This window comes from Oncorhynchus gorbuscha, linkage group LG22 (assembly GCF_021184085.1).
Source record: "Oncorhynchus gorbuscha isolate QuinsamMale2020 ecotype Even-year linkage group LG22, OgorEven_v1.0, whole genome shotgun sequence".
NCBI classification, from domain to species: domain Eukaryota; kingdom Metazoa; phylum Chordata; class Actinopteri; order Salmoniformes; family Salmonidae; genus Oncorhynchus; species Oncorhynchus gorbuscha.
The window spans coordinates 6,866,207-6,887,269 of record NC_060194.1 but is presented as its reverse complement, the minus strand read 5'-3'; the positions used below and the strand labels follow the sequence as shown (position 1 = coordinate 6,887,269).

At 42.6% G+C, this 21,063-nt stretch overlaps 1 protein-coding gene across 1 annotated transcript; it reads right to left on the bottom strand.

Annotated features, from left to right (window-relative positions):
- Nucleotides 1-6: 6 nt before the first annotated feature.
- LOC124010063 (phosphatidylinositol 4,5-bisphosphate 3-kinase catalytic subunit alpha isoform-like) lies at nt 7-20,845 on the bottom strand. Its single transcript, XM_046322400.1, has 21 exons — nt 20,453-20,845; nt 19,097-19,507; nt 18,712-18,921; nt 18,208-18,458; nt 15,857-16,102; nt 15,457-15,542; nt 15,216-15,321; nt 14,551-14,703; nt 14,002-14,136; nt 11,858-11,982; nt 11,545-11,626; nt 6,651-6,815; nt 6,250-6,353; nt 5,820-5,991; nt 5,485-5,591; nt 5,192-5,313; nt 4,938-5,016; nt 4,216-4,386; nt 3,569-3,686; nt 3,159-3,310; nt 7-2,875 (listed from the first exon to the last, which is right to left on the bottom strand). The coding sequence occupies exons 2-21, from the start codon at nt 19,446-19,448 to the stop codon at nt 2,605-2,607; spliced, it is 3,207 nt and encodes a 1,068-aa protein (XP_046178356.1). The 5' UTR covers nt 19,449-19,507; nt 20,453-20,845; the 3' UTR covers nt 7-2,604.
- Nucleotides 20,846-21,063: the final 218 nt, after the last annotated feature.

Below are 21,063 nucleotides of genomic sequence, written 5' to 3'. Positions count from 1 at the left end.
CAGGGATACAGAGAATTTTTATTTTTATTAAACAGTACAATGAGTGAATGAATACAGGGTTCTTTCCAGACATGGTAAAATGAATGAGTATGAAAGATTAATTAGTGCATACTACAGGTCAAACAATATTTACAAAGATGAATAGCTAGATAAGAATATCAGCTTTAAAAACATGCAGGATAGCTTTTCACCATTGTGCTTTTACACTGTACTCATAGTCAGAGCAGCAGACCTTCAGTGAAACTCCACTAGATACATTTTCCTCCTTCATTCATTTGTCACTCGTTTCTCATTTCAACGACAAACAAGCTGTCTACTGGGGTGTAAAAGGATGCATTAGGCATAAGTCCAATGTTTTTGGGAGGGTTAGCGATTATATTTAGAGTTTGTCTACATTTAGAATACAAAAATATATTACCTCTAGAGTTATTCAACGAAAGTGATTTGCACAAAGTAGCAGTTCTCTTCATGGTGTGCCATTGTACCTCACCAGTAACAAAAAGGGTCATTAACATGAACTTCAAGTAAACACTAGTAAGAGAAAAGGATGACATTTCCTACAGCAAAAATGAAAAGAAACATGTATGATAGCTCTTGCATAGTGTATGGTACTATGGGTATTGTAGTTGTCTCGTTTTGACTGGGTCCTGCCCAACAGTCTGTAACCTGTACAGAAACACACACAGTAAATAATTTGGTGAAGCTAGCATACAACTGACTAATAACCTAGCTCTATGCAATGAGCAAACTGCAGGATCCACACTTACAAGGGAAGTTGTCAGGGAAGGGAAAACCACATTCACATCAGTGTAAAAAAAAAAAAAACTTTACTGTATAGGGAGTTCATATGAAAAGAGAATGCTGAGGAAGTCTGGAATAGTGTCTAATCTATACATACTTGAATTTTATAAAGACAGGGTGAAGCAAATTCCAATTCAGTTGGAGAAAATGGTTTCAAACGCTTCCTAAAATGTGTGTTTAGATGTTTCACTGATAGTTTTCCGACCTGTGGGTTAGTTCTTTTCATTAGTTTCCTAAAGTGAAAGGCAGGGTACAATAGCCTTTTTTTCAGTTCTTCCAGAGTCACCCTGTTAGGGAAGAGAAGTGATACTGTCACAGTGCATAATTGTACATTTGTCTTCTGTGTACTGTCTGTACATAGTTGAGACACCCTTAATGCCGTGTATATGCACAATTCAGAGATACTCCCATCTCTTGACCCTACTTTGCCTTGACACCAGTATTACAAGTCTATAGTACAGTACATAAATATCACAATTTGCATAGTGTAACAGCACAGCATTCTATAACATTGCACATCCTTTCCGCCCCCCCTTTCCCTTTAAAAACAAAGCAACCAATAAAAACAGAACGAGGATGAATTTGAATATCTATTTCATCTGGGCGTCGCAAAAGGACTTTACAGTTCTTTTCTGTCGGTCATCCAAAACGTCTGCGTTGCAGCCAACGGTGCTGGACGGCAGCCATTTTGCACCTGAAAGCTCCACACGCGTCGTAACACTGACAAACAAATACAAATGTTAGAGATCAGTGCTACACAGAAGATACACAGGGATTGGAATAGTAGTGACTCATTCCCACGGTAAGACCGATAACTAAGCTGTCGGGTGTGTGTGTGTGTGTGTGTGTGTGAGATATATATTTTAGTACTTTGGCTCAGTAGAATATAAAGACTCAGAATAATATGTGCACAGTATGGATACGAGACCATTGGGATACTTCTGTACAAAATGTCATACTTGAGGTCTGAGGGGGACACTGTAATCGTCACTTGAGATCAAACATGGGTCAGAAAGTTCTGCTTGCTAGCCTTAAAATTGACAGCAGACGATGAACGGACATCCTCGTGTCTGTTAACCATGCACCACTGGGATTTAACAATGCTGGTGGTATTCTGGGTAGTGTTCATTGGGCTCCAAGTGGAAGATTTGTCCAATAAGAAACAAATTGTTCACTTTCTGTTGCATGCCCTAATGAACATGACCCTGGGCAGGCCTTCATGGTGTCCTGGCGTGCTAGCAGAATGTAGGCTAGAGATCCACTCTGTCCATAGTAAACTAGTGGATGGGGTACGCTATTTAGGGATGCACAAAATCGGATGACAATCTTTTTTTCTTTTTTTATCGGCCCGCATATCAGTAGACGTGATATATTGGCCGATAAAGCAATAGATCACCCTTCAAATCACTATCGACTGATAATAAAATAGAGATCAGCCGTCATCAAATTGTTTGTATTCATGATTGGTCCCCGAAATTTACAAGGAGAAAACTTTATGGCCACATTGCAATACCAATACGGGAAAAATAATGGCCCAAAAATATGATTATCGTATCAGCCCATAATTTCCCCCATCGGTGCATCCCTAATATACAGTTGACACCCTTTAATGGATAAGTTAGCGGATGATTTAGAGACCCGTTCTAGCCTTTCACTTCATCCAACAGCTTGATCCATATTCATGGGCGCTAGCCCCGTCTGCTCTGCCATCTCTGCTCATGGTCGAGCTTAGCTAGCGGATGGTGTCGAGATCCGCCCTTGTCCTCTCTGCGTTGCTGCTGCTCTCCAGGCCTATGGAACCTCTCAGTTCATGGCGTGCTGGCGGATGGTGTGGAAGATCCAGTCCATTTTGGTGGTCCAGCCGCCGTGGTGGGCATCATTCATCTGCTTCATGAAGTAGTCCAGGGCCTCCTGCTCAGTCTTGTCCAGGGCAAGGGTCTTACGGATGTAGGCGATGTCGTCGAACGACTGCAACTCGGGCATGCCGGAGCCCAGCATCATGGAGAACAGGTTGATGAAGAGGTTGGCGTGCTGCCGGATGGCCAAGTAGGCCTTGTAGCACATCTCCTGAAACCTGGGGGAGTGGGAGGACATTTGTGAACCTAGCGGAGTTAGATGTGTTTTTGTGCTAATAACTGTGCTTCAAAATGGCTCCTGAGGGGATTAATAAAGTTGTAATGTATTACCAGTAGAGCAATGATATCATTCTATATCACAATTTCATGTTCAGATCAATTAAAAGAGTTCCCCCATGTAGCCTTTTTTAAAAGCACTGCCTTGCACTTCAGAGTAGTGAATCTAATCCCTAATATTCACTGATAGGAAAGTTAACATTAACAAAAATACGGATACGGTACCTCTCAAACTCCCTGGTTTTTGTGCACTCCTGGGTTCCTTTGCTGATAACGATTAAGAAGTCCTGTGTCAAGACAAAAGGCACCCGCTCTCGCTTGTAGCCAAACTTCTTCTTCTTGTGATCCAGGAAATGGCCAAAGTCGATGTGGAATAGCTGCAAGGAGAATAGACAAAACAAAGAGCATCACAAAAACTGCCGACAGGCCTCCTATAACCAGGGAACGTCAAGAGAGAGAGAAAGAAAAAAATGTCTTTGTAGGGTTGCAAAATTCCAGTAGCTTTCCCATAGATCCTGGTGGAGGATTCCCAGATTTCCTATGTAATTCCAGAAATCTTCACATCAGGATTTCTGGAAAACTAGGTAATTTTGGGAAACATATTAGAATTTTGCAACCCTGAGTCTGTGAAGTACCTGTCCATCATCTTTGACCATGATGTTGCTGTTGTGTCGGTCACCGATCCCCAGGATGAAGGTGGCTACGCAGTATCCCGCACACGACCGTGTGAACAAGTCAATGGCCTGGTCATACCTGGACACATGTCAATGGGTATATGTCATTAGACCAAAGACATGAAACTACAACAATCCTATTGCAGCTAAAGAAAGACATAAGGCATTTTATAAGAATACAGTACATTCCACTTACAGGCAATTCGTGGATACTTTTGCCCTTTCAAGGATTAACCCCCCCCCATGTGACACTATTCCTTAATATGGTCCTTCTGTAGCTCAGTTGGTAGAGCATGGCGCTTGTAACGCCAGGGTAGTGGGTTCGATCCCCGGGACCACCCATACGTAGAATGTATGCACACATGACTGTAAGTCGCTTTGGATAAAAGCGTCTGCTAAATGGCATATATTATTATTATTATATTATTATATTATTAATATACACCCAATATTTCTAACCACATAATCTAGCATGACAAAGCGTTTAGCACCTAGCATAGCTTAGAAGAACACCATGTAGAAGAAAGTAGGAATGAAGGCCTACTGGTCATGCATTCTAAGATGTATGCTATGCTGTTGTGGCTATTGGAACGTAGCCTAGTGCTCACATCTCTCCCCTGTTCTTGTCCTTGAGCCACTGGTGCAGCGTGTGGCTGTTGAACTGCAGCGCCCCCTTCAGGCCTCCTTTACACTGGATCTGCATGATGGTGTGAGAGTTCCTCACCACCTCGATCAGGCCCACGCAGTCGCCAATGGACAGGCAGCCGTACGGCAACATCCTGGGGACAAAAACAACCAAATAGGATGACCGGTAGGTCTACCATGGCTACAGTCTTTCATCGATACATCATTCATCTACCAGTCATTCCATCTAGATACACATGCATTGATTCCTTCAGGTTCAACCAGAAGTGCATCCTGACGGTCAATCCACCAACGGAAATTGGGATGTGATCAGTGCAATATGATACAGATCTAAGAAATATTACTCCTAATCTGGAAGTAACAATTCATTTCCCTGATTCATTTAACTAGGCAAGTCAGTTAAGAAAACATTCGTATTTACAATTGACGGCCTACCTATGGAAGCTATACATTCACTCCCTTCAAAAATCAACCTACTTTCTGCCGTTTCGTATCTCATTTAGGCTACACTAGCTTCCAGTTCAGAGTTTACATTATTAGCTCCTACGGAAAGTAATGGACTCAATGTTTAACGGATCGGACGAGTCGCTCCTAATTTTAGGCTCCTGCCATCAAGGAGAACATGAAGGGTGTAATGGACTATTCATTCGTGCTGCTGCGTTATTGCGGATACAGAGACTAGTACCTGAGATCGAGCCCCTGGTTCTGCCAGATGTTCTCCATTATCCTAATGATCTGCAGAGTCAGCATGTCCTGCCTCAGATCTGAAGGAGAGGTGAGAGTGAAATAGCAGGATGAGGAGTCTGAGCTTTGATCACACTAATGCAATATGAATCGGTGCCAGGGCAAAAATGGGATTCAGTAAGCATGTTTATCGTCTAGTGTGTCCATAGTGAGTCAAGGGGGTTGGACGATTCGTTTTGCATTAGAAAAATGTACCGTCTCCATTTTTGAAGATGATCTCGTTGCTCTGGAAGAGCAGCTCTGACATCATGTCGGGATTCTCCCAGTTGAGCCACAGAGGCCGTTTGGCCGATGACATCATCCGGCACTCTTCCAAGCTGAAAGAGATGGCAAACGTATCAGACTCAGAATAACGTTATGAAAACATTTTGAACACAGTACAGTCTGTCATGAAACCGGAATTTCACAGGACACATTTCTTGGTTTCTTTCTTTAAACATTCAGAAGAATATGTGGACGTTCGTGGTTAAGTCTACTGCGAGTAGTACCGGAGGTTTCCCAGCTGGTGAGCTGGGTTGAGCGGAGAGGTGAAGCTCTGTAGGGCATCCATGTAGTCAGGCCTTTTCATCTGCTCCACCAAGAACTTCATCTGGACCTGAGGGCAGAGAGAGTGAGAGTGCACGCTTCACTTTACTGCAAGTGTAGGGAGTCCATAGTCCTGAAGACCAAGGAGGCCTTCATAGCAGTTCCACACTCCTTTTTGCTCAGTATCTACCGGTAGTTTGTTGTAAGAAAAACATGATCACGAAAAAAGACTGATCAATTGAGGCTTCCGTATTAGGGTGGGAAGTGGAAAGGCCTTTGATCACATCGCAAACGTTACCTTCTGGGCCTCATCCTTCTTCTCCTGCTTGAGGAGGTCTGTGAGGTTGATGAGCTTCTCCATGGCCTCCACCTGTCTGCTCAGGTGCTTCAGGTACATGCCACAGGCCCGGCAGTAGGACTCCAGCAGCAGACCAAAACGTTGGCTCACTGTCTTGTTGTGCATCTCAGACCTGGAGGCAGAGAGAACAACTTATGCGATTGTGCACCCCTGTACAAATGTACTAGCAAGTCTTTTCTCAATCAATGTAACCTCTAAGCCTTTTCTTTACGTAAACCTTAAAATGCAGAAATTAAGCATGTTCTACAAGATTTTACACCAGCAGAATGGAATTAAGGCAAATTCAAGCAATCCACAACACACACATTTGGTTTCATAAACACCATAAGGCTAGTGGACTAGTAAGGAAACAAACAGATATCAAACTCACTTGAGATGCCAAAAGAAGAAATGTCCTATCCGCTGATTGGTCAAAGCCTTCTTCAGCAGAAAGCGGGCCAGTGGGTTATCGAGGTACTGCTCGTACTTCAGAACCTGGTGGCCAGAAATACAGTATGTTCAGAACACACACCCAAATAAAAGGCATCCGATAGGATTAGAAGCCACCATGTAAAAGAAAGCAGTTAATATGACCCCTCAGGCTGAGTTCTTTATGTAGTGTCAAATAATTAAAACACTGTCAAACGTAGGTGTCAAAGCCATTCAAAAACACATCAAGCTGACAGTCAGTGACAGACATGTTGAATACAAGAATAGTATGCGAATAGAATAGACAAGCCACACCCCATCTCTTGATTCATTACAGACGAAGAGTGGTTCTTATTATTGTACCTGGACCAGCTGAATGAGGTATTGAGAGAGTCTGTCGTCCGTTAAGTATTTTTCAAGGCACTTCACAGCAAAGTCTCGGATCATGGGATCGGGGAAGTTGCAGTCCAGCAACTCCATGGCTTGTTCTGGCTTTATGGCTGGCCAGTCCTTTAAAAGGCAATACATCTGGAACAAAGATATACAATTGGAAAAGTATATAAATTGAAATCAAAGTTAGAGGAACAAACTGGAAAACAAAACGGATGACATGAGTCTTAAAAATGGCATCCAATGGCTAAATGAGAACTGTGGGTGTGTTCGTAAATTCACTCTGGCTACGCTTGTAAATTCACTCCAGCTATCTACTCCAATTTCAGAGCACTCATCTGAGTGTGTCAGAGTACAGAATAACTGATGAATTTACAAATGTGCAACACGAGTTGAAGATGGCCAGTGTCAGTAAACGTCAGCATAAAAACACAAGTCAATTGTTGCCAGCAGCACAGTGACCGTAACCAACATTCTAGATAACATGAAAACAGCCTAACAGCCTAACCAGTGCTGCTAGGGCAAGTTAAATTGTCAGAGTGAGGTGTCCTCATTTGTGTCTGGAAGTAGCTAGCAAGCCAGTCAACATTAGTTTGGGGGCTAGACTGCCGTTGTAAGGTAAGAACGCTTGGATCAACCTTACTCCGTGCTCTGAACGCTCCGAGAGTGAAAAACTCAATTTACCGACAGACAATCTGACAACTCTGAAATTACAAATGCCCAGAGTGCAATCTAAATTTACCAACACACCCTGTATTATATGAATGTACACTGAACTAAAATATAAACGCAACATGTAAAGTGTTGGTCGCATGTTTCATGAGCTGAAATAAAACATCCCAGAGAGTTTATATATGCACATTTCTCTAAAATATCACCGTTGCCAAGATAATCCATTCATCTGGCAGGTGTGGCATATCAAGAAGCTGACTAATTAAACAGCATGATCATTACACTGCTCCAACTTGTGCTGGAGACAATTTTTTATTTTAATTTGACCTTTATTTAACTAGGCAAGTCAGTTAAGAACAAATTCTTATTTTCAATGACGGCCTAGGAACAGTGGGTTAACTGCCTGAAGCTTACAAGAAATCCTGCTATGCCCTGTGACGAACCATCAAACAGGCAAAGCGTCAATACAGGGCTAAGATTGAATCATACTACACTGGCTCTGACGATCGTCTTATGTGGCAGGGCTCGCAAACTATCACAGACTACAAAGGGAAGCACAGCCACGAGCTGCCCAGTGATATGAGCCTACCAGACGAGCTAAATCACTTCTATGCTCGCGTCGAGGCAAGCAACACGGAGGCATGCATGAGAGCGTCAGCTCTTCCAGACGACTGTGTGATCAAGCTCTCCGTAGCCAACGTGAGTAAGACCTTTAAAGAGGTCAGCATATACAAGGCTGCGGGGCCAGACTGATTACCAGGACTTGTGCTCTGGGCATGTGCTGACCAACTGGCAGGTGTCTTCACTGACATTTTCAACATGTCCCTGATTGAGTCTGTAATACCAACATGCTTCAAGCAAATCACCATAGTTCCTGTGACCAAGAACACAAAGGCAACCTGCCTAAATGACTACAGTGCTTTGAAAGGATGGTAATGGCTCACATCAACACAATTATCCCAGAAACCCAAGACCCACTCCAATTTGCATACTGCCCAAACAGATCCATGCAATCTCTATTGCACTCAACACCGCCCTTTCCCACCTGGACAAAAATAACAACTATGTGAGAATGCTATTCATTTACTACAGCTCAGCGTTCAACACCATAGTACCCTCAAAGCTCATCACTAAGCTAAGGATCCTGGGACTAAACACCTCCCTCTGCAACTGGATCCTGGACTTCATGACAGGCCACCCCCAGGTGGTGAGGGTAGGTAGCAACACATCTGCCACGCTGATCCTCAACACTGGAGCTCCCCAGGGGTGCGTGCCCAGTCCCCTCCTGTACTCCCTGTTCACCCATGACTGCATGGCCAGGCACGACTCCAACACCATCATTAAGGTTGCAGACGACACAACAGTGGTAGTCCTGATCAACAAAGAGAGCCTATAAGGAGGTCCGAGACCTGGCCGGATGGTGCCAGAATAACAACCTATCCCTCAATGCAACCAAGACTAAGGAGATGATTGTGGACTACAGGAAAAGGAGGACCGAGCATGTCCCCATTCTCATTGACGGGGCTGTAGTGGAGCAGGTTGAGAGCTTCAAGTTCCTTGGTGTCCACATCAACAACAAACTATAATGGTCCAAACACACCAAGACAGACGTGAAGAGGGCACGACAAAGCCTATTACCCCTAAGGAAACTAAAAAGATTTGGCATGGGTCCTGAGATCCTCAAAAGGTTCTACAGCTGCAACATCACTGCCTGGTACGGCAATTGCTCGGCCTCTGACCGCAAGGCACTACCGAAGGTAGTGCATACGGCCCAGTACGTCACTGGGGCGAAGCTGCCGGTCATCCAGGACCTCAACACGAGGCGGTGTCAGAGGAAGGACCTAAAAATTGTCAAAGACCCCAGCCACCTCAGTCATAGGTTGTTCTCTCTACTACCGCATGGAAAGACGTACCAGAGTGCCATGTCTAGAACATGTTTTCTCAACTGTTTTTACCCCCAAGCCATAAGACTCCTGAACAGGTAATCAAATGGCTACCCAGACTATTTGCATTGTGTGCCCCCAACCCCTCTTTTTACACTGCTGCTACTCTGTTTATCATATATGCAGTCACTAACTATACATTCATGTACAGTGAGGGAAAAAATTATTTGATCCCCTGCTGAATTTGTACATTTGCCCACGGACAAAGAAATGATCAGTGTAAAATTTTAATGGTAGGTTTATTTTAACAGTGAGAGACAGAATAACAACAAAAAAATCCAGAAAAGAGCATGTCAAAAATGTTATAAATTGATTTGCATTTTAATGAGGGAAATAAGTATTTGACCCCAAGCAAAACATGAGTTAGTACTTTGTGGCAAAACCCTTGTTGGCAATCAGAGGTCAGACGTTTCTTGTAGTTGGCCACCAGGTTGCACACATCTCAGGAGGGATTTTGTCCCACTCCTCTTTGCAGATCTTCTCCAAGTCATTAAGGTTGAGGCTGATGTTTGGCAACTCGAACCTTCAGCTCCCTCCACAGATTTTCTATGGAATTAAGGTCTGGAGACTGGCTAGGCCACTCCAGGACCTTGTGCTTCTTCTTGAGCCACTCCTTTGTTGCCATGGCCGTGTGTTTTGGGTCATTGTTATGCTGGAATACCCATCCATGACCCATTTTCAATGCCCTGGCTGAGGGAAGGAGGTTCTCACCCAAGATTTGACGGTACATGGCCCCGTCCATCGTCCCTTTGATGCGGTGAATTTGTCCTGTCCCCTTAGCAGAAAAACACCCCCAAAGCATAATGTTTCCACCGCCATGTTTGATGGTGTTCTTGGGGTCATAGCCAGCATTCCTCCCCCTCCAAACATGGCGAGTTGAGTTGATGCCAAAGAGCTCCATTTTGGTCTCATCTGACCACAACACTTTCACCCAGTTGTCTTCGGACTCATTCAGATGTTCATTGGCAAACTTCGACGGGCATGTATATGTGCCTTCTTGTGCAGGGGGACCTTGCGGGCGCTGCAGGATTTCAGATCTTCACAGCATAGTGTGTTACCAATTGTTTTCTTGGTGACTATGGTCCCAGCTGCCTTGAGATCATTGACAAGATCCTCCCGCATAGTTCTGGGCTGATTCCTCACCGTTCTCATGATCATTGCAACTCCACGAGGTGAGATCTTGCATGGAGCCCCAGGCCGAGGGAGATTGACAGTTCTTTTGTGTTTCTTTCATTTGCGAATAATTGCACCAACTGTCACCTTCTCACCAAGCTGCTTGGCGATGGTCTCGTAGCCCATTCCAGCTTTGTGTAGGTCTACAATCTTGTCCCTGACATCCTTGGAGAGCTCTTTGGTCTTGGCCATGGTGGAGAGTTTAGAATCTGATTGATTGATTCTGTGGACAGGTGTCTTTTACACAGATAAAGGGAGTGCTCCGAATCTCAGTTGAAGAGTGTGCTCTTAATCTCACCTCGTTACCTGTATAAAAAGACCCCTGGGAGCCAGAAATCCTTGATTCAAATACTTACTTCCCTCATTAAAATGCAAATCCATTTATAACATTTTTGACATGCTTTTATCTGGATTTTTGTTATTCTGTCGCTCACTGTTCAAATAAACCTACCGTTAAAATTCTGGACTGATCATTTCTTTGTCAGTGGGCAAACGTACAAAATCAGCAGGGGATCAAATACTTTTCCCCCCCTCACTGTACATACTACCTCAATTGGGCCGACCAACCAGTGCTACCGCACATTGGCTAACCGGGCTATCTGTATTGTGTCCCACCCACCACCCCTCTTTTACACTACTGCTACTCTCTGTTCATCATATATGCATAGTCACTTTAACCATACAGGTGTCTGTATGTTTGCCTCGCTACTTTTATAGCCTCGCTACTGTATATAGCCTGTCTTTTTGCTGTTTTATTTATTTACTTACCCATTGTTCACATAATACCTTTTTTGCACTGTTGGTTAGAGCCTGTAAGTAAGCATTTCCTTGTAAGGTTGTTGTATTCGGCGCACGTGACAAATAAACTTTGATTTGACTGGTTTTCCACACCCCTACTTAAAGGATAGCTGTATTCCCAGTCATGTGAAATCCATAGATTAGGGCCCAATTTATTTAAATGGACCGATTTCTTTATATGAACTGTAATTGTTGTGTTTATATTTTTGTTCAGTGTATATCAAATGTCTCCTTGCCATGGTAGGCTAGAAAGACAGCAATTGAAATGAGAGACTGTTTACCTGTGCAACCTCATCCCTGGAGTTCCATTTCACTGCCAGGAGAATCTTGGGCAGTATCTCCGGGATACTGACGCAGTAATGTCTACAGTGAGAGAAAAATAGCAAATATTTGAATGTAGAAAATTGCTTTCCTCCATTAAGATCACACACTTCTCAAATCATGAGCAGCACACATATTATAACCAGTACCTTGAGCAAGCAACCAAACTATTTCAGGTGTAAGAAATGTTGGATAAATCTTACATGGGTTTTGTTTATGCTTTTTTCCTAATATAAATATATGTATTTGTTGATAAAGCGCACAGAGTAATACCTGTGCCTCCAGAGGAAGTCCTTCTCCTGCTCAGTTATTTCAGACAGTGGGTCTCTGTTACACACCAGGCGCAGCTGTTCGTTGTCGCTGTCCGTCAGAGGGTTGTCCCTTGCCAGTCTGTTACTCTGCAATAGAGAACATTATGCTGCTTATTAAAACTACAGTACTGGTGGAAAGCAGGGTCACATTCAATAATCACTCAGTTGTAAAAGGTTTCGCAATAGAAAACGAAACCCGAGTTCATATTGGACACACCGGTTCACACCTGGTTCAAAGCATTTTGTTCATGTTTTATGCCTCATGAACATGTCACCAGTGTCTCCTGGGGCATCTCTAGTACACACACAACTTGTCAACAGCATTAACCCTTTGACATGTACAATCACATTTGTGATAATTGTTGAGTGGTCCCTGCAGCATACCGTTGCAAATATGTGATTGAAACAGTAGCAACCAAACACGTCTAAACAGCATTGTTGTCTGAAAAGCATCTAAACAATGTTTTGTACTGATGGGAAATAAAAGGTCTTTACAACTTTATCCCTACATTTCACCTTTTATTAAAAAAAAATATTTTATATTTTTAAAGTGAACTTCAGCCAAATCATACAGAACACATCCACATTCATGACATAACCAGTATAAATAACAGGTTTTGCTGATTTATTTATTTATTTAAAGCCACTAACTTAACAGCTAGACTTGTTTACAATGTACCACATCTCGGGTAAGCACAAGGGAGTAATATTGTTTAGAAAAGAGATGCGTGGGAGCTAAGCTAACAGCAGCTAAATTCTTTATGATGGCAGCCATGTTGGTTTATGTTTGACAAGCGAAAACTCCCTAATCACAGAATGCCTTTGACTACAAGATGCAACTAAACAAAGTCAAAGATGGCTGCTCCCATTGCATGAAAAAGATTAACTTATTTGTAATGTTCTGAAAAGTGGCCAAACTGTTTGATGTAAAAACATTATCACCTCACAGGTCATCACTACAAATACAAGCTAGCCTAACTGTAGCGCGAAAATTAAACATTTTAGAGGGGGGTTTATGATGCAGGAAATATTACTATGAGGGATTTATCAATCAGAGGGGGGCAAACACAGAAATTCATACACTAAATAAAAATCCTGAGGTACCATATATACAATTGGATGCCACGTTCATGGGAACTCTGAACATCCGACTTTAGTGCATTGAAGACAACTGTTAACTTAGGGGGGAGCTCAGGCTGGGAAAAATGCCAACTCTGAATTGCAACTCGGGAACTCAGGGCTCTTTCTAGAGCTCAGACTTTCCGACCTGAAGATCACTCACGTCACGATTTGACCGCATATTTTTCAGAGTTCCATCAGTCAAGTGAAATATCCCATCACCCCGTAAAAAAAAAAGAAGAAGTTTTATAACATCTTTGGTCTGACAACCAGAATGCATTGTATAATGTCAACGAATATGGTGCCACACATAGCTGGCAAATAGCTTAGCGCACGCATCATAATAAGAAGAACCTTTCAAAAAAAAAATATATATTTTACACACATCATGTGTCCATTACAATCTATGCAAGAATCAGAATGCATGATTTGTCACCAGTACCTGAAAACATACAGTACCAGTCAAAAGTTGACACACCTACTCATTCAAGGGTTTCTTTATTTTCTACATTGTAGAATAATAGTGAAGACATCAAAACTATGAAATAACACATTGAATCATGTATAAAAAAAATAATTTAAAAAAGTGTTAAACAAAGCTTCAAACATAAATTGTCCGCAACAGTGAAATGGGCTACTACTTTTGTGAATTAATAAAGAGGCGGAACACACCTCAACTGTTAGAAAATTAAACCTGTCCGAAAATAATTTTTAATTGACATAGCCTATAGATAATTAGTAGGCAGCGTGCCTTGGTTTGAGGGCAGCACGGGTTAACTGTCCTGCTGTGTAACAATCACATTTTGTAACAGTGAGTACATTCAGACATCACGAGCATAACATTTTTTTTATTTGATTTTTAAATACACTTGTGCGACTGTTACACAAGATATTTGGAACTCATACGTGAAAAGGTTAAATCATTACAACAGATTAACATGCAATGTCAATATTGACTTAGACCAAACAAAAACACTTGGGACTTACCAAACCGGTGTGGCAATAGTTGAAGCCCAGCTCCCGGGATATGTTCCAGTTGGCGTGCTCCTCAATGGCCGGCATGTCGGGAAACTTCACTGGGTTACTGAAGTGGTCAAACTCCAGCTCCAGGCAAGGGGTTTCCTGTGGGCCCAGAGCAATATAATGGAAAGGTCATTTGGGGTCATCCAAAAGGGCTTATGAGAACAACAGCACCCTATTATTGTGGGATTAACTTGTGTGTCAATGAATAATTAATAAAGATGGATAAGAGGCTTAGACAGTGAGAGGGGAGATGCAGATTATTTCTAACTGTAGCTTTGTGTGTGTGTGTGTGTGTGTGTGTGTGTGTGTGTGTGTGTGTGTGTGTGTGTGTGTGTGTGTGTGTGTGTGTGTGTGTGTGTGTGTGTGTGTGTGTGTGTGTGTGTGTGAGAGAGAGAAAAAGGGCGAGGAAGATGGAGAAACAGGGTAGCAAACAGTGTAGTCTTCAGGGTGTGTGTTAGATCCAATGCATGTCTTTCCATATGCGTGTGTAGCTAGCTAGCCTACACCTCAGACCTTGTTCGGATTGGAGCCGGTGACTCCGATAGCATTGAGCAGGTCTTCCAGGCCGTGGGGCACAGGCCATAGGTTGAGGGCCATCTTTCCAGCCACCAGCGTGTGGGTGTAATCAAACAGGTTGATGTTTCCCCAGGCTAGTGGACAGTGCTCCTGCAGCAACATTAGCACAATGATGGATTGTAGTCAATGTATGGAATTGCATTGAAATTGGAATCCATGTAAAATCGAGGTTAAAAATGTGTAAAGAGGATATAGAATCCCAAGCTATAAAAGTACGAGATTGAAAGCTATTGTTGTGCAAAGAAAAACCCATGTGACACACAAGTAGGATTTGTCAAAGCCAGGAAAGTGAGTGGTGTTGTTCAGATCAATTACACTACCTAAACACCAAATTAATTTACTTTTTCCACGTCTCCATGTATTCCCCAATCATTATTAATCCACACAAGGGATCTCAAACTGACTGGCGGCCCGGAGGCCACATCAGGCCCAAAAGCTGTTTCCCTCCAGCCTCCATGACAACAGTAACACCGACATTAACTCAAAATACCTGGGGGCCAAAGACCTGATTTACACTATTGATACTTTGGTCAAACCAAAGTAACTATTTTCTGTCAGAAACAACAAATTCCTGAAACCGGTGGGCAGGAGGGAGAGCTCACCTCTTTGGCCCCCTTCCTCCCTTTCACAGAACAGATTGACAGACAGAGTCGGGCAGCGCGGGGGATGTCTGGAATGTACATGTCGTAGTTCAGCCACTCGTTCCACCTTGGATGTACAACAAAAACATTCTCTCAAACAGACATCCCTATGAAGCTAACATTAAGTAGGCTACACTACAGTATGTGATTTAGCAAGTAGTTAATTAAGAAAGTAATTTATTATGGATGCAGGATGGCATACCTGGGGTTTGAGCATGGCACGCGCTGAGTGTTCACGTTGTCACACAGCTGCTCCCCACCGTGGTAAATCCCAGTCCGGACGTAGATCTAGATCAATAGCAGAGACACACATTAATAATTTACATAGATGTCTTTGACAGAAAACCTTTATTGCACTACTAAAAAACAACAATGACATCAAGAACATTTGGGCCCCAAACGTGATCTAAAATGTAGTTCCCCTTCTCCACGAGGACCTGCACTGAACAGAACTGACAACCGGGATCAGTGAGGATTTTTTTGAGGGAAACAGGGAGGTTCTACTTGAACTTGTTTAATAAGAACATGGGTTTTTGTTTTCCATTGCAAAACATTCTGATACGCCCTAGTGAACACCACCCAAAGGTCCTCAAGTACAGTACCTTGTCAATGTCCCTGATGTTGACATTGACGTAGGTGGCACACAGTATCCTTATCCTCAGAGTGCCGTTGATGGTCCACAGAGACTTGGTGGCCGTCTCGCCGTTCATGTAGGGAGTGGCCGTGGAGATGCGGCGGGCATACGAGGGCATGGTAAAGGTGTCGATGGGCAGCTGTGAGTACAGGCTGTCCTTGGCCATTAGCATGAGGTTGGGCATGCGCCCCAGCATGATGCAACTCCTTACGTACTGGGAAGGAAAGGCAATAGACATTAGAACATTAGACGCTACACCAAGCGAGAGGTATTAAACATTCAAGAATGGAAAACATTGTTTTGCACAGTTGCTATTACCTGTGTAACATTGCTTGCTAGTAGAGGTCGACCGATTAATCGGAATGGACGACTAATTAGGGTCGATTTCAAATTTTCCTAACAATTGGAAATCTGTATTTTTGGACACCGATTTGGCAGATTTTTTTTCTCTTTTTTTTACACAATTATTTAACTAGGCAAGTCAAAGAACACATTCTTATTTTCAATGACTGCCTAGGAACACTGGGTTAACTGCCTGTTCAGGGGCAGAACGACAGATTTTTACCTTGTCAGCTCCGGGATTCAATCTTGCAACCTTACAGTTAACTAGTCCAACGCTCTAACCACCTGCCTCACGAGGAGCCCGCCTGTTACGCGAATGCAGTAAGAAGCCAAGGTAAGTTGCTAGCAAGCATTAAACTTATCTTATAAAAACAATCAATCATAATCACTAGTTATAACTACACATGGTTGATATTACTAGTTTATCTAGCGTGTCCTGCGTTGCATATAGTCGATGGAACGCAGGGGGATGATTTAACAAAAGCGCATTTGCGAAAAAAGCAAAATCGTTGCCCTACTGTACCTAACCATAAACACCAATGCCTTTCTTAAAATCAATACACAGAAATATATATTTTTAAACCTGCATATTTAGCTAAATGAAATCCAGGTTAGTAGGCAATATTAACCAGGTGAAATTGTGTCACTTCTCTTGTGTTCATTACACGCAGAGTCATGGTATAGGCAACAGTTTGGGCAGCCTTGCTCGTTGCGAACTAATTTGCCAGAATTGTACGTAATTATGACATAACATTGAAGGTTGTGCAATGTAACAGGAATATTTAGACTTAGGGATGCCATCCGTTAGATAAAATACGGAACGGTTCCGTATTTCACTGAAATAATAAATGTTTTGTTATCGAAATGACAGTTTCAGAATTTGACCATATTAATGACCAAAGGCTCGCAAATTCTGTGTGTTACATTATAATTAAGTCTATGATTTGATAGAGCAGTCTGACTGAGCGATGGTAGGCACCAGCAGGCTTGTAAGCATTCATTCAAACAGCACTTTTGTGCGTTTTGCCAACAGCTCTTCCCTGTGCTTCAAGCATTGCGCTGTTTATGACTTCATGCCTATCAACTCCCAAAATTAGGCTGGTGTAACCGATGTGAAATGGCTAGCTAGTTAGTGGGGTGCGCGCTAATAGCGTTTCAAACGTTATTTGCTCTGAGACTTTGAGTAGTTGTTCCCCTTGCTCTGCATGGTTAACGCTGCTTCGAGGGTGGCTGTTGTCGAAGTGTTCCTGGTTCGAGCCCAGGTAGGGGCGAGGAGAGGGACAGAAGCTATACTGTTACACTGGCAATACTAAAGTGCCTATAAGAACATCCAATAGTCAAAGGTATATGAAATACAAATGGTATAGAGATAGTCTTATAAATACAACCTTAAACCTCTTACCTTGGAATATTGAAGTCTCATGTTAAAAGGAATCACCAGCTTTCATATGTTCTCATGTTCTGAGCAAGGAACTTAAACGTTAGCTTTTTTTTTTTTTTATGTTTTTTTTTAAATGGCACATATTGCACTTTTACATCTCCAACACTTTGTTTTTGCATTATTTAAAACCAAATTGAACATGTTTCATTATTTATTTGAGGCTAAATAGATTTTTATTGATGTATTATATTAAGTTAAAATAAGTGTTCATTCAGTATTGTTGTAATTGTATTGTTGTAAGGGTCCTCCAATAATCGGTACCGGTTATCCAATTATACTCTGTCGACCTCTACTAGTTAGTCATTGGACAGTCATTCAAACACGCTACAGACAGGATTCAAAGAAAGAATGTCCTCAACATTCTTTTTCAAAGACAAAGTCTCAAATCACAGACTGTCGTCAAAAAAAGCCTTTTGGGAATTTCTTCTTTCGATTCGCTTATATTCAAAAAACACACAGGCAAGAGACTAACTACAGATGTTTGAATGTATCCCTATTCAAGATATGGAGTAGGCATCAGAGCAGTGTGTGTTTACCTTGTATTGACTCAGGGGGTATTTCTCCAGCAGGTACTCGTCGCAGCCGCACACCTTGAGGATGTACTTGCCCTGATACTCCTGCACGCACATCTTGAGCTGCTCGTGGGACAGCAGCATGCTACGTGTCTTCTTGCGGATGGCCTCTGCGATCACGTGCTCCGGCACGCAGTCATGGTTGATCTTCAGCGTGTACTTCTGCTTGTCGTTGCTCGGTGACACGATGACCCATATGACCACTATGATTTGACCTGGAGGGAAAGTGGAATAAAAGTGTTATTAAAGTATCATAACGTGGTAATCCAAGTAAATGTAAGTTCAAGTCTTCCACCATCCAACCCAAGACATCACACGTCACCAAACCACCATATATTTAAAACAAGTGGATGGTGGTTCTGTCAATGCTTACAATAGGCTATTTTGATACAATTGTAGGCTGTACGTGGCTGTGCTATTTCCCTTTGCCACAGACCCCAAAACTTAATTGTGTCTCCCATGTCCTACCTTTGTCAAGCTTATTGAAGATGTGCTTGGGCAGTTCTACTGACGACTCTACATTGGGAGGGTAGACGTACAACGCTCTACTGATGGGTCCGTTAGTGTCTCGGAGGTCCACAGACTCCTTGCAGACATTTAATATGTTCCTTCTAAAGTCCTGGACCTCTGCGTCCTTGACCAGGTCAAACTCGCATATCGGCATTCCTATGGCAAAACCTGCACACACAAAAAAAAAAATTTCATGCACTTCTACAGCTACATTTTATCAAGCTTTATCCTCTCAGTATTCATGGAATTTGAGGGCTTGATTTGAAAACGGCCTGAGGTCACACCATTCTCTGTGTGCTTATGCGACGTCAGTGACTTTGTATAAAGAATACCAGAGACATACCAATTTCTCGGTTGAGTATTTTCTCCTCTCGGTTGCCTACTGGCTCTATGACTTTCAGGAAGGCCTGAAAAAGCCTTAGGTCGCACAGTCTCCTCGTCTCATCGTAGAACTCCTCTCTCTCAGCCTCTTGGGTAACGCTGACAAAGATGTAGGAGGTCTCCTCCTGTAGGAGGTGGTGGAGCGGATACTTCCTGGCCTCCTTGAAGAGTTCGTGTTTCACCGAAATGAGTGTGGCCTCACGTGTGCACTCCAATGTCAGAATCATCCCATTGGGGAGAAGGCAGTCCACCATGATGCTTGGGGGCATCAAGTGCATGCCCCATAGTTCCCCCGAAGATGGCCTGGGAGGCATGGTGGTCGGGTCGGCTGCTCCTCACTATGCTAATAATTACAATGAGTTGGGTCGACCAGCTGGAGAGAGAGAGGCAATTACATAAGATGCAGTGACCCATTTATAAAATTTCCATTCTGCATGAGATAGTTAGCTACTAAATATGTTTAATGAGAGCAGAGGCATTGAGTGCAAGTGCTCACTAATAACTATCATATTATAGCAGGCAGTTGCTTACACTAGATTATAAAATAAGTTAGATTGTTCATTGTCCAAAAAAAATGGAAATGCATGGGGACAGCTCAAGCAGGAAACTACAGTTCCTCTTGGACAGATGTTGCTCGAAGAAAATATTTTACATAACAATAGACAGTTTGATAGCTACGTGGAGAGGTTGACCGGTCACTCACTGTGTAATCTGACAAACTAACAGTGGTGAAGCAAAGTGTCACAAGTAATGGAACGGGAAGACTGTAGTTAGCTAGTTAAATGAAGTAACTACCTAGCATGCTAACTAACATTTAGCGGTTTAGAGAATTTTGTAACATCATTAATTATGTCCTATGGGTATATTAGGATGACACACGTTTGAGAACTAATCTGCAATTGTTATTTGCTCACTAGAATGCATCTATAGCTAGTGAGTGACAGGGTTAAACTTAGCTAACTAAAACACCGGTGCCGCTAGCTAGCTAACAAACCGCTACGTTAGCCATTAGCAAGCTAGTTGTTTGTGCAGACTTAGCTAGGCTAGCTGGCACAAGCTCAATGTCCAATGTCAATGCCTCATCATCTTTACAACTAGCCGTGTTGTCTCGTTAAATTATGTATTTATTAGTTGCGATTGTCTTTTGACACCATTTTCTATTTTATGACAAAATACCTGGCATTTGCAGGCAAACAGTTTGGTTATCGTCTCGCTCAAGTAACGCCCTGTTTTCAGTCATAACATGCAACTTTCTCCCGAGAACAGCTAGCAAATGAGGCAACTGTGAGCTAGCTAGCTAAACAAACCATATCCCTACCCGTTTTAGACCTCAGTCGTAGCGCTGGCTTGCTACTCCATCCAAATGTCGGGACAGTCCGGTTTCTCAACAAAGACGTCTTTCACTGTCAATATGAATGTTTTCCCAAATAATAAGTCCATTACATTCCATGTCGTGATGCCCAGCTAAATAGCGAGAAAACGGCATTTTGATTGCTCGCAAGCCGCTGGTCAGAGAGCTTAATGTTCGTTTGACAAAGCTGCCTGCCTGGCGGTTTCCACTAGCTTCTATAACCACAAAATCCAAATTGACAAAATAAAATATATACAGCTGTTTGGTCTTAATATAAGATTAGAGTTGAACATAAGGTTGGCAGTGTGGATTAGGTTTAAAATACAATTTTAAGAATATGCATTTAAGAAATGGGCGGGGTTTCGGCTATAGAAACTAGTGACGACCATGGCATCGGGCTTTTGACCTCGGAAGACATGATGCATAGAATGTTCTTTCTGTCTTCTATTCAAACAATTTATGCCATCTCACCAACAGCATTTTAAACATTTGACATACTATTTTTAAAAAGTGTTAAAACACTCAAAAATATTTGCAAGAAAACACAGTCCTGAAATAAAAGCGTTATATTCTGACAG

Excerpts from the sequence above, each read along its gene's own strand:
- LOC124010063 (XM_046322400.1), bottom strand. The coding sequence starts at position 19,448 with ATGCCTCCCAGGCCATCTTCGGGGGAACTATGGGGCATGCACTTGATG. Across the intron at positions 18,922-19,096 it reads AATACTCAACCGAGAAATTG|GTTTTGCCATAGGAATGCCG; the intron begins GTATGTCTCTGG and ends TTGTGTGTGCAG. Across the intron at positions 6,816-11,544 it reads CCAGGGATGAGGTTGCACAG|ATGTATTGCCTTTTAAAGGA; the intron begins GTAAACAGTCTC and ends TCTTTGTTCCAG.